This window comes from Pseudonaja textilis, chromosome 14, assembly GCF_049901715.1.
Source record: "Pseudonaja textilis isolate UNSWEBS1 chromosome 14, rPseTex1.2, whole genome shotgun sequence".
NCBI classification, from domain to species: domain Eukaryota; kingdom Metazoa; phylum Chordata; class Lepidosauria; order Squamata; family Elapidae; genus Pseudonaja; species Pseudonaja textilis.
The window spans coordinates 15,189,020-15,203,433 of record NC_142003.1 but is presented as its reverse complement, the minus strand read 5'-3'; the positions used below and the strand labels follow the sequence as shown (position 1 = coordinate 15,203,433).

General features: G+C 34.1%; 1 protein-coding gene across 1 annotated transcript in view; it reads right to left on the bottom strand.

The window, feature by feature from the left end:
* Positions 1–14,414, bottom strand: part of MEIOB (meiosis specific with OB-fold) — a 21,716-nt gene extending 7,302 nt beyond the window's left edge. Inside the window, exons 1-8 of the mRNA XM_026704104.2 lie at positions 14,346–14,414; positions 9,921–9,978; positions 7,323–7,454; positions 5,491–5,563; positions 3,483–3,669; positions 2,170–2,270; positions 304–356; positions 110–205 (exon numbers count right to left, since the gene is read on the bottom strand). Of these exons, the coding sequence (XP_026559889.1) occupies positions 110–205; positions 304–356; positions 2,170–2,270; positions 3,483–3,669; positions 5,491–5,563; positions 7,323–7,454; positions 9,921–9,978; positions 14,346–14,414 (769 nt within the window). The remainder of the gene's footprint in view (positions 1–109; positions 206–303; positions 357–2,169; positions 2,271–3,482; positions 3,670–5,490; positions 5,564–7,322; positions 7,455–9,920; positions 9,979–14,345) is intronic.

Sequence of the window (14,414 nt, the reverse complement as noted above, 5' to 3'; positions counted from 1 at the left end):
TATTTCAGATCCAAACCACTGACTTTAAATTCCCAACCTTCTGATCATTAAAATGAGTAGAACAAGGCATTTATGATACTTTAAACAGAACTTAAGAATAATTACTTACCAGGATTAACTGTAATGATGGTCTTTGAGATTACAGTTGCAATCATACAGTTTCTAAATTTGTCATAATTTATTCTTATATCAGATGCAAATATTACTGAGAAAAGAAAATACAATGTGTTTTGTTATCCCAGGCAAACTTTAGATACTTTAACAAAATCTGGTAATGTTTGCGAAAAATGAAAAAAATGATACCTGTTTCCTTGGGTACCCAGCTTTGTGCAAACTGGATAGATTCATTGTCCCAGCTGGGGAAAACAATAGCATTAGGTTAATATAAATAAATGCTTATTTGTTTAAAATGTTTATGATTGTATATTATTAGAGAAGTATTCAAATATTAAAAGGATATACATACTATAAATAAAACTAGTAAATAAAAAAGCAAATACTTGATCCGATATTTCTCTGTTACCTCATTTCCTAAAAATTGCACAGTCAGGAGCTATCCTGTTAAATGAATTCCAGAGCAAACAGAAAGAGCCTTTCTTTTATCTTCCCATACTCATCTGGTATGGGAAGTTGCCCTTATTACTCATAGATAGAGAAGATTTCATAGGGGAAGACACAGCCAGAAAGGGTTAGATTTAAGAGGTTCAAAATATTACAGCTGTACAGCACTTTGGATATGCTTTTAAAAAGCTGCTTCTGAACATATGGAAGACATGAATATAGAACATATCTGGATCTGTTGAAAACAGTCATAGGCAGGTGATACGTTCATGCCTCCCTATGCTCTGAAGCCCCTTTTGGGAATTGAACCTAAAGTTCTCCACATTCCTCAAACAACCCAGGAAGCCTAAGGCTAGTGAACTATCAGCTAAATATATTTGAAGACTGAAGTAATTGGTCATACTAACAGAATAGAAGACACATGTTCTTTGTCTCTCCAGGCTACATCTTTAGCTTACATTTTCCTAAAATGTTAATCTCAATTATCTTGTTATAAGCCCTGGTAGATAGAACAAAGTAGGTAATCAACTTTATTAATTAAGGGGCGTGCATAAGCACACCAACATGCCTACCGTCCGGGTCCTATTGTTTCTTTTCTTTCTTATTCGTATCCATCTCATGTATTCATAACCATGTTTATATTTATACCTGTTATTTAATAATCGCTTGACAAAATAAAATAAATAAAAATAAACTCTGCAGGAGAAATAGGAGTAGGGCTGGAAGGGAACTTGGGGGTCTATTTGTTCTGTGCTAGGCAGGAATCCTTATTCCATCCTGGACAAATGGTTATCCAGTCCGTTCTTAAAAAATCTCTAGCAATGGAGCACCCACAACTCCAGGAGTCAAGCTGTTCCACTGACTAATTGCAGGCTAGAGGTACTTTTATTGAGATGGCCTATAACAGAATCTTGCAAGTCTGTGCTGTGTCTCCCCCACCTCTTCTTATTCTCCAATGAATCAGGGAAGGGTCTATCTGAGCCACTTCCAAATGTTATCTCTTTTCTCAGGACTACAGCCCCCTTTGCCAACATTTCTTGCATATTTCCATCTCGGTAAGTTTCCTTACTTGTATGCAAACAATAGAATTAAAACCCCTTTTTTTTCAAATTTAAAAGCCTACAGATGCAGCAAACCTCCCTTTCTCTTTGGAGAGAGTTCTGGATGCAGAACTTTTCCTGATGCATTAACACAAATGAAAGGTGCTTCTATATTCAAAGCTCTAAGAACCTTATGCCTTAATGAATCCTCTATTTCACAATTAGCAGGCTTGGTTAGTGATTATTGTATGCATTTATACTCACTGTGGCTTTGTAGTTTTGTCCAAAGTTGCTTTTTCAAGAGGCAACTGGACTTTGTTTTTCTTTTGAAGACATTTCCCTTCTCATCCAAGGAGCTTCTTCAGCTCTGACAGGATAGTGGGGAAGCTGAAGAAGCTTCTTGGATGAGAAGCCAAACATCTTCAAAAAGAAAAACAAGAAAGTCCAGTTGCCTCCTGAAAAAGCACCTTTGGGACAACCATGACCCGGATGACTGAGAATCTCTACAGACTTCATAGTTTTGTATTCGTTCATATATAGCTGAGTTATGGCTTCAACCAGTGCTTACCATATCATTGTAAAGGAAGACTCACTATCATCGTACAGCCTTACTTCACACCTGTGGCCTTTACGCCTGTCTGAAGTAGCAAAATGTTTTGGTTCACCAACCTTTGTAAAGGAAAAAAAATCAAAATAAAACCTGATCTTGATCATAATATTCCATCTATATCTGTTTTGTTAAATAGAAAATGTTCTCATATTCATGTTACCGCTATTCAAAAGTAAACCCATTTCAGCAGGAATGAAGCTATAACAGCACTGGTTGTAATTAGTGTGTGGGTGGATAAATGTAGAGTTTATTCTATTCAGAAAGTCACAATTTCCTGAGAACAACTTATCAAATTGTGAAATATTATCAAATTGTGGAATATTGCTATAGGAAATCAAGTGTTCTTGTTTCACTTTGTCGCTTATAAAACAATAAGAATTCCTATAGAATTTGTTAGTAATTCTTATTACTAAATAGCAATTCTTATTACTAAGAAGTATTAATGGTTAACTCGCTGGTTTGATACTATCATAGATGAACATCCAACAACTGATAGAAGCTGTGTTTGACAGGTAGCATGGTGAGCACTTGACAATAAAATCGCCAAGACATGATTGAATGGTTAAAACTACAGTACTACTTTAAATGGTTAGCAAACAGTTAAAGCTTTGAAAGGAAAGAACTGCATATTTTAAGTAAAACAAGATTTTCTCATATACTTAATGCCCAATCTATTCTCGTTGTCTCTCTCTTTCAATAGGCACACATATATAACGGTTCTTTACTTTTTTCCATCCACCAAAGTCCAGCTGAAGGAAAGTTTAAACTCAGTAAATGAAGACAGGAACAGTTTAAAATTTCCCATACCATTTCTCCCCCCTATCTCTAATGTTAGCATTTAATAGGAGCTTACGTATTTTTCAATACAGTTTGTGCAGAAGAGTTTACATGGATTATGTAGGAAAGGATGGGTAAAGGTACAAGGGTGAGATGCAACTTAATTTGAATACTGTATTTGGCATTAATACTTAACCTCACGATTACTAATTAACCTATGCAGAAATTTTAAATAACCTTTAGTACCTTACTGAGGTTGCATCTTAAATCCATGATGATTTTATAGAATATTGTTTATAAAATATTTGATTGATGTTATTCATTAACCTTTCTTAGTGCTAAATCAAGCGAAGGGACTGCTGAGCAACACATTAAGTTCTCCTCCCAGTTCTTCTATGACCCAGTAAATTCTTACCTACCTGTATATAGAAATCCATTACATTTTCAGGCTACAATGTGAGCTCTCTTTGATTGTTACAGTTGGCATGACTTACTGATTTAATAGCAGCAAGGACATTAATTATTTTTCCATCCAGGCTTTGTCCATTGGCCACAATATCCCCCAATGAGTAAAAATCTTGAGGGTTCTTTACAGGTAGACGTAACAGAGACAGTAGTCTGGTGTCTGCTTCATAGATTCTGACCACAGAGTGATTCTCACTGAGCAATAGTTTGTAACTGCTGACAAGTGGGCACATAACATTGTACAACTTTTAAATACACATATACTCTACTGGTTGCATCAAACTGTATGAGTGGCAGATTAAACCATTGCAAATAGCAATTGTCAATTACTTTTCTGACATCTAAATTGATTTTGTCTTATTTAAAACTAAAAAAAAAGTTTACTGGAAGCACATTGTCCTTTGTACCATAGTTAAGCTTTGTAACAATGTAAGCCTATCATATATGAGGAACAAAAATCTCATCAGAATTTTTACAGCCCGTATCTGTTATAAAAGCATGAGGATCTTTTAGAAGTACAGTTATCCATTGTAGTTACCAACTGATGATTCTTTAGGTTGCAGTTCTGTACCCTGGATGGAAACCCAATGTTTTACTGTAGTGACCATGGCCACGGAGTACCAAAACTTAAATCACAACATTTCTCAAAGCCTTTCTGGACTCCCTGTGATCACTTGTGCCCCCACCCACCCGGGTTCAAAGACCACAGGTTGAGAACCATATTCAGCTTCCTGAATTGCCTACCAGGCCATTTACTGTGAAGAAGGTAACATCAGCTGCTGATTATCTTGGAACAAAGCAAAACAAAACAAAATGCTTCCAATCCTATTGTAGATGTAGATGATAATTAGGATATTTTTTAACATTTATTAACTTCAAGGTAATTCACTGAAGTACTGCATAAATGTCACATAAATTCACAACATGTAAAGGACATAGAACCAAGAATAACAATTTAAAGGTTCTTTGGAGGTCTTTTAGTCCAACCCCCTTGCTCAAGTAGGAGACCCTACATCATTTTGGACAAATGATTGCCCTGGACTATCCTATCTCACCTTGAAAATCTCCAGTGATGGAGCACCCAGAACTTATGAAGGCAAGCCATTCCACTGATTAATTGTTCTCACTGTCAGAAAATTTCTCCTTAATTCTAGGTGGGATATCTCTTTAATGATCTTCCACCCATTATTCCATGTCCTGCCCTCAAGTGCTTTGGAGAATAGGTTGACCTCATTCTGCTTTGGCTATATTTTATGTCTATTTTCTGAATATGGAAAATAAAATTACACTATACTATTTTTGGATAGGGATAAAAGATGAATATAGGTAGGTGCACTATTCAAGATTTTGTCTTATGTGTGGCAAGTTTTACTCACGGTGCTTTGGAGAAAAAATACTGCTACAACATTTTGTTACCACAATACAGAAAAAAATCTCTGTACGTTGATTTGAATGTTAATTACATTTCTCCAATAAACCAGAAGCCAAAATAATTACACTGTACATTGTGCCTGTTCTGATATGTACAGTGTTCATGCAGAATATTTTCCTTAGCTTGTATACAGGTAGTTCTCGAGTTATGACCACAATTGGGCAAAATTTATATTGCTAAGTGAAACATTTGTTAAGTTTGACCCACTTTATGACTTCTCTTGTCACAATTGTTAAGTAAAGCACCGCATTTGTGAAGTTAATCACCTGGTGGTTAAGCAAATCTGGCTCCCCCATTGGCTTTGCTTGTCAGAAAGCTGCAAAAGGGGATCACATGACCCCAGGAGACTGCAACCGTCAAAAGTATGAGTCAGTTGCCAATCCTCTGAACTTTGATCATGTGACCATGGGGATGCTGCAATGGCCATAAGTGTGAAAAATGGTCATAAGTCAATTTTTCCAGTGCAGTTGTAACTTTGAACGGTCACTAAATGAACTGTTGCAAGTCGAGGGCTACCTGTATAATTGTGCAGTAATAATCACCTGCATCTTCTGATAACAGGAATCTAACTTTTCCAACCATATTAATTCTATTTTTTAATTTACCTTGTTGTAGTAGGGTTGAACTTTTCCTCTTTTTCTACCTCTTTTGTCTGTACTAGAGGATTTTCAATTATGACTGTGATTTAAAAAATTCAAATAACAGTTTACAAGTGGACCAATATACCTACAAACCAGTCCTAACCATTTGCCCTATAAGTAGAATCTACAGAGTGAGTGATTTGAATTATATCCTACTTTTCAGTCAGAAAAATGGTTAGTAAAAGAAAACAAAAGAAGCAGGCTGTGTGCACCACATCATAACATCTGGCACACGTATCTCCTGCCTGCAACACTGCAGCTCCTTAAATCAAACATATCTTTTCACAGGATTATACTACATCCTGTATGCAGAAGGCAGCTGGCCTGTCCTGGAAAGATGCTGCACCTTTAATGATATACAGATACATGCTATGTTTGTGCTGCATAGTATCTTTTTACTTTGGAATACAAAATAATGTAGAAAGTGAAAAGCAGCATGATTGAAGTATAGGCTTTTTAATTGCACATGCTTTTTAGAAATACTTTAAAAGTTAGAAGATTTAGTTTACCAATTTCTGTCCAATAGTAACTTTGCACAGATTAAACCAATTAAATCAGGAATAGGTAAACTGTACCTTTTATCTACTTTTAACTCAATATGGAACCCCTTCAATATGAGGCAACCCTGTTCATACTTTCCTTAGGCTCATATCAGCTATCAACAGCATTGAAAAATTAGGATAAGTATTAGGACAACCATATTAATAGAGTTCACTGAAGATGTGAAGAAGACATCTCTGGCTGATCTTTGAACAACTAAAATTATTCAGGTTGGAGTAAGAATTTTTAATTTCTCCTTGTAGTGATTCCAATACAAATAAAATTTGGTAAGGAGAAAGATCTTATCTTTGAACAATCCCATCCTCAAAATATCTGCCGACATGTGAGAAAATGGCATTTCTTTATTTTTCTGAATTAAGTTTATCTCTCTTGGTTTAATTGTTCAAATGAAAGAGAGAGAAAATCATAAAGATGCTCTGGAACCAGGTTTAACTCCTGATGACTGCAGGAACCACATCCATGCAGTTTTCTTAGACACCCCAAGGATGTGATTTGCCATCAATGCTGTTTGTCATTTTCTTAAAAAAATAAAATCACTCTAACCTACAGCCTTGGGGGTTCTGTTGCAGAATTCAAGTATTAACTAGATCTAGCCTGACTTAGGCTTTTGTGACCAGCTAAGATAAACTAAGTGTGGAAAAGCTTTTATTCAACCTTATAGAAAATTGGGCAGAGCTGGCAGTGATCTTAATATATGCATAAAATAATTGCCAGAAATAATAAAAAATAATATTAAATTGTATTTCAAATCTCCAGATTCACATAATAAAATTTTATTGAGAAACACTGGGGATGTTTTAAACATTCATTTATTATAGTGGAAATAATTAAATGAAAGAAAGGCTGTGCAACATATAATACCATGTATGTATTTTATTCAAAAATAATTCCCATTATGTCAATGGGAATTACTAGACTATTCCCACATTCACCATAGGGGATGACTCCAATTACTTCTAAAGTTGTGAAACATTTTAGAAGAGTAAAAACATAGTATAATGATCTAAGAAGGAATGTGAGAAATTATGTTCTAAGTTTATATGTCTTCATGACAGCTTCACTAATCAGAATATGTGAATACGACTTCTTTCAATTAGTCTAACTGAAAAAATTGGTTCCAATTAAATAGTTCTGTAATTCCTTGAAGTAAAACACACTAAGATCACAGCCACATTATATTGCTTTAAGGAAGAGAAAAACATATTGAAATATGTTCAGAATAAATTCCAGCTTACCACAATCACCAAGTCTAAAACTTTCTGAAAGTGATTTAATATAGTCCTCTCTTCCCCAGGAATTCACATTTATGAACCATGATGGGGAATCGCGAACGGTAAAACAAAAAGTATATCGTTCTGATCCAATATCTGCAGAGAGGGGTATATTTAAAAAAGCCATTTAAAATTTGAATTTGGTGTGAGACACATAATACTGTATATAGATGATATTTTGTCTGCTATTACAAAATTTAAACCATGCCATAAATAATGTTTTTAAATCAATTATCAGACTGAATTCTGGGACCTGACATCTGTACCAGACACTGGTTGCTTGTGTGAACTGTCAGCACTTCAATTTCAGAAGTCCATTCTGTTATATATAAACACATAGTATATCAGAAAGCAGGGAAATTAAGATACAAGCAGCAGAAGCAAAGAAGAAATGCTACACAATCCTCGTATAACCACAAGGTTATAGGTAGTTATAGATATAATCACAAGGTTATAGGTCGTCCTTGTATAACCACAATTGAGCCCAAAATTTACCGTATTTCCCCATGTATAAGCACCCCCTTTGTATAAGCCACCCCCCCAATTTTTGGACTGTGAAGTTTTGAAAAAAATATTTTATTAGAGAAACAAGTTATGAAGAAAGAAAATTTACAAAGAAACAAAATTCGACGTCTAGATCTACAACTTCGGTCATGACGCCGAAAGTGGTGCGGGCGACGCTAGCAATCTACGCATTGGAACGAGAGTAGGAACGAAGCATTCAGGCCGATGCCTAGTGTATGCATTTCTATCGCGTACTCGCACTCGTAATCGTATCATCACGTACAATTTTTACAAAAAAGTATAGCATACTGCTGGAAAACCAGTTTATTCCTACTTTATTATTTTATGCATTTTTCACGTATAAAAAGTGTACCTGCTTTGTATATGCCACCCCCCTACTTTTTGGGCTTGAAAATTTTGGAAAAAAGGGGTGGCTTATACATGGGGAAATACGGTATGTTGCCAAGTGAGAAATTTGTTCAGTGAGTTTTGCTCCATTTTACGACTTGTCTTGCCACACTGGTTAAGTGAATCACTGCAACTGTTAAATTAGTAACACACACCAGTTAAGTGAAACTGGTTTTCCTACTGAATTTGCTTGTCAGAAGGTTGCAAAAGGGAATCATATGACACCGGGATACTGCAATTGTCATAAATGTGAGTTAGTCACCAGATGTTTGAACATAAATCACATGACCATGGGGATGCTGCAACAGTCATAAGTGTGAAAAATAGTCATAAGTCACTTTTTTCAGTGCCACTGTAACTTTGAACAGTCACTAAGCGAGCTGTTATAAGTTGAGGACTGCCTGTACTATAAATGTTGATGGATGAGAAATTACTGGTATATACAATGAAAATATTGCAGAGCAATCTCATTCATACCACCAGAGGTCACCATATTTTTAAAACTTTCTCTGGAACTGGAACAAACATTTTAGGAAAAGAAACCAGTCTGAGCTTTAGTATTGAATCTTATATTGAATAAAATATTTGGCTTATATTCATTGCTTCAAAAATAGGGAAAGGCCCAATGCTAAGGAACTAAGGAACAGGTAAGTATCCTTAAGAGTACTGAGAGACACATCAACAAAAATGATGGATATAGGGGAAACTTGTCCCTCTTAACTTCTTATCACCAGTTGAATCATAGGGTTGGAAGGGACCTTGGAGATCTTCTAGTCCAACCCCCTGCCCAAGGCAGGAGACATTATTCTATCTCAGACAAATTGTCCAATCTTTTCTTGAGAACTTCCAGCAATGGAGCACTCACAACTCTGATAAGCAAGCTGTTTCATTGATTAACTGTTCTCACTGTCAGGAAATTTCTCATTTCCAGGTTGGATCTCCTTCTGATAGGTTTCTACCCATTGCTTCTTGTCTTATCTTCAAGTGCTTCAGAGAATAAGATGACCCCTATGTACCAGAAGACAGCTATCATGTCATCCCTAATCCTTCTCTTCATTGGGCTACACATATCTAACTCCTTTCACATTTCAGTTTAGCCTCCAGATCCCTTATCATCTTTGTTGCGCTTCTCAGCATCCTTTCTAGGACCTCAGCATCTTGTTTTGTATCTTGGTGACCAGAATTGGACACAGTATCCCAAGTGTGGCCTCATTAATTAATATATTCTAAGAGCTGTGGTGGCTCAGTGGTTAGAATGCATTACTGCAGGCTACTTCTGCTGATTGCCAGCTGCCAGCAGTTCGATCCTGGCTGGCTTAAGGTTGAGATTCAGCCTTCTGTCCTTCTGAGGTAGGTAAAATGAGGAGCCAGATTGTTGGGGGCAATAGGCTCACTCTTTAAACTGCTTAGAGAGGGATGTAAAGCACCGTGAAGTGGAATATAAGTTAAGTCCTATTGTTATAGAGTGGTACTATCCCTTCTCATGATCTTATATAACTTGTGCAAAGTGTACCTGTGAAATAGCTATTGTCATTTCAACATAGTTTGTACAGAAAAGATTGCACCCTATATTTTTTTTAATTAGTCAAGACACTGACAGAAAGATAGAACCTGGGAAACTGAGAATAAGATACTTAAAACCCACTTTACTTTTTCTGTCCGGAAAGCCTTTGGCATCTGTTTTCCCAATCACCACACCAATTATACTCTGAAAAAAAAGAGAGATTGTAGAATATATACATCAAATACAGATATACAGGCTGGATTTCTTTTCACAGATTCTCTATATTCCTTCATTAATTAAAAGCATGTTTTAAGTATTTTAACATACTTAACAGAAACATTAATTTGTTAACAAGCCATTCTTCCAATATACAAAAATGTGTGAAAAATAATAAGGAATAGTATTATTATGAATAATAAGAAATAGTAATTTAAGGAACCCCTTTTAATGGCAGTGAATGAATAACAGAAATGATGATGGCACTAATTAAGGGGGGAAAACTGTCCAGTTAATAAAGGCTTGTAGTTTTTTGTACATTCCAGGAAGTAATGGTGGGTGGTCCTAATTCGTCATATGTTTAATATAAGTCACATTTCATTTTGCTTCCATGAGCTCCCAAGAATGGATTATTTCAAGGACCAACTTCCTATTATATTCAAGCATGTATAAATCAACCAAAAAAGCCATATATTTCTAAGTAAAGGCAGCTTCTAAGAGTGCATGTGTGAACAGATGAATATCCAAATTAGAGGAACAACATTCCTATTTTCATTTATGAATGACATTCTGAGCTCATTATTTAATCAATTTTATTTTGTTGTCCAACTGCAAAAGGATTCATGTAAGTAAATATATGCAGTTGTTACAAGTATGTCATAGAAATAAAAAGTTTCAAATAATTAAACAATCAATAATTTTATTTGTCTTAATTTCAAGCACTGATAAACACAATTAAAAAGTACCAAAAATAGTCTCTTAAATTTCTGTGATCATTTTAGTCACTAGGTGGGGCAAAGGAACAATTCCTGCATTTATCTGGATGAGTTCATTCAGAATATCTGTGTAATAAAATATAATTTCCTCAAAGTATCCAAAACTTTGCTTTTTAAAACATATTCTATTAATCTACTTTCAAAATGTTTAGTTTCCTACTCACAGTAATTTAATTAGATGGCAACTTATCCTGTGCATAATTCTACTGATAATAAAAGAACTGGTTCCTGGAATCCAAAATGTCGTTTAATGCCTTAGGACTTACAACAATATTTACTTCAAAGACTTCTTAAATTTTATCTTTACGAAATTATTTAGTCTCTTTTAACCAAGCAAAACTCCATAATTCAAAATTAAAAGCATGAGATCTATTCCTAAATCTTTTGTATATATCTTTAATTTTGAGTGAATGATTCCCAAATGTGTACAATTGGGATTGTAGCCACACTGTTCAGCTAATCAAGGGGAAAAGAAAAAAACTTGTGTCCATTTGCCAAGCAACTCTTTGTTGTTTTTCTTTTCTATCTTCAAGTAACATTATTTAGAGTATTGGATACAATATTTGCATAATTTGAAACAGTGACTTAGTGACCCAATTACATATTATTTCTTTGAAGTAATGTTTTACAATATAGTTTTCTGGAGCTAGTTGTTTGCTTTTAAGGAAAAACATACATTTACACATACCTATATCTAACTATTTGCTACTAACTTCCTAAAAGATGAACGTCTCAATGCTTGGTATTAAATAAACAATTTTTTTACAGACTGAAAGCAAAATTTGTTTACCAAGTCAAATGACAAAAAATAGGTATTTTTTCTAATACTAAATCTCTTCTCATTGATGTAAAATAAATAAACTCTTCTGGACAAATATAGCTGACCCATGAGTTAATACTTTGGAAATGTTTCCGTGATTACAATGTGGTAACAACCCAGGCTAGAAACCAGGAAACTATGAATTCTAGTTTCACCTTAGGCATGAAAGTCAGCTAGGTGACTTTGGGCCAGTAACTCTCTCTCAGCCTGACTCACTACACAGGGTTGTTGTTGTAGGGGAAATATGAAAAGGAAGGAGTAAGTATTAGGTATGCTCACTACCTTGACATAGGGCACAAAGAAAAACAAAAGAAAGTGATACTAATGTTACAAGAAAGAAACATAATAAGAGATAATGCAAATACAAAATGCAAATGCAAAAAGTGTTTCACCATTACAGTATTCTTCTTTATATAAGAGTCCAGAAATTTATTTGGAAAAATTATTATTTATATAAACAGAATTTACCAAAGATTACAGAGAATCAGTAATTTTGAATGTACCTGTAACAATAAGAGAAGTTTGTAAACTTATTAAAAAGACTAAAATCAGAAAGGCACCTGGGCCAGATGGTCTGCCAACTTATTAGGTTTTGAGGATTAAATTTTGCAACCTTAACAACAAATAATGGATGTCTATTTTACAGAATGGAAAGATTCCTGACACTTGGAAAGAAGCAAATATAGGATTCATACATAAAGAATCCCACGACCTGACTTTAATAAGAAATTATCAACCAATATCTTTATTGAATTATGACTATAAGTTGTTTACAATGATTTTGGATGAATGATTGAAAATAATTTTATAGGACTTTATTCATGAAGATCAATGTGAGCTGTAACCTAAAGGAAAATTACAAGACAATATTACAAATATATTGAATATTGGATGTATTGAATATTTGGATCAACATAATGAAAACCAAACTGCACTGATTTTTTTTAGATTAACTAAGACTTTTGATAATTTGAATTGAATTTTCTTCTTTAGAGTTCAGGAAGGTATGAATGTTGGAGATTTTTTTTATTAAATACATAAGATTGATTTTCACCTCATAAAAAGCCCAAATAATTGTTAATGGAGAATTAACAAAAAAAAACCTTTGTGAGATTCAAAAAAGGAGAAGACAAAAATTGCTTGCTTTCTCCATTCTTGTTCACTTTAGTTATTCAGGTAACAGAACAGAGTGATAAGATGAGAGAATAGTGAGAATAAAAATTAACAAAATAAACTTGTAAGGGCATTTGCCAAAGACCTAGCTGTAGTGTTTGGAAGATTTATTAGAGACATTAATGGGAAAATTAAATAGACTTACTAGTAAATTCAGATAGAATTGTTGGAAAAACAATTTTAAGATTGAGAAAAAAGTAAAATATTTGGGCATTATTAAATGGATTTTAAAAACCATTTTATTAGGTTTAGTGCCACACTGAGAATATGGAATAGATATAAATTCAGGCTGTGCTCAAAAATAAATTTCACAGAAGAGAAACAAAAGGCAAAAGCAAATGGTTAATACACCAGAATCATTGTAGAAAGTATAAAATTAAGTCAAGATAGCAATTAATGGCAGGATATAGTTGTCAATGGTTTTTCCATTTACAGTTATTAGAAAGATTTAAAATGGATTAAAAGACTTATGGTACAAAGCAAAGTAAGACATAATTTGAAATGCAATTGAATGCTGATTAGGAACATGTGATTACTAAAATATATGAACTTTTATTGAAATTTAAAATGGAACAACAGGTTAAAATGTATGACAAAATGTGCTAAGAATTTTGCTTATAATATACAGATGGCTCAATAGGAAAATATGTGGTCAATAGAGTTGAAATTTTTATTTTGATCTTAAAGATAATTTTTATGAAATGATGTATTGTTGGTATATGATGCCAGAGAAATCTAGAATGTACTTCAAATGTGAAGCTGGTGGATGCAATTAGAAAACAGTCATGGAAAATTATCTCAATCTATGATTATTGCAGCAAGACTCTTATATGCATACATATGGAAAGTTTTGACATTACCCAGTATGGAGAGTTGGTGAAACTGACAAAACTTGCTGAGGTGGCTAAACTGACTGATTTGAGAAAGGTCATAACTGACATTCTGTGGTTTCTTCCCCAAACCCCAAAAACTTTAACCTTAGACTGTCTACTATTGACTTCACCCCTTTCCTAAGAGGTCTGTAGGGGCTGTGCATACCAACGTGCCTACCATCCCTGTCCTATTGTTTCTTATTTTTCTTATATGTATCCATTTCATGTATCCATAACTATGTTTATACTTATATCTGTTATCTTATAATTGCTTGACAAAATAAATAAAATAAAAATAAAAAACATTCAGTAGTCTAAAATGGCACAGAATTTTTTTTTTTGATGTTTTGAAAACTCAGGCACAAGCAGGCTATCACGTTTAACCATTTTATAATTTATTTCAAATATGCATTAATTGCATTTTTATTAACCAAGGACGGGGGTCAAACATGGAAAGCAACCCCAGCCATCCTTCCATAAAACTGCATAATTTAACTTAGTCCAATCATCCTAGTTGATTGTAATATCCATTCTCTTTTGCCAGAAATATTAGTTTTTAGTTTCAGTACATGAGACACAGGAATATTTTGTGTCTAATAATTCTGCCAATGCTATGAGCACATGAAGATAAACCAATTACATATTGTTATAACAGAATACACTTATATACAGTTTCATCAGCAAACAAAATATTGTTTTGGTACTTAGACCTACAGGATGAGCAAGGCTCGGGTGCAGATCTGAAATAGTTACGATATTTTGTGATGAAATGGAATATGCCAT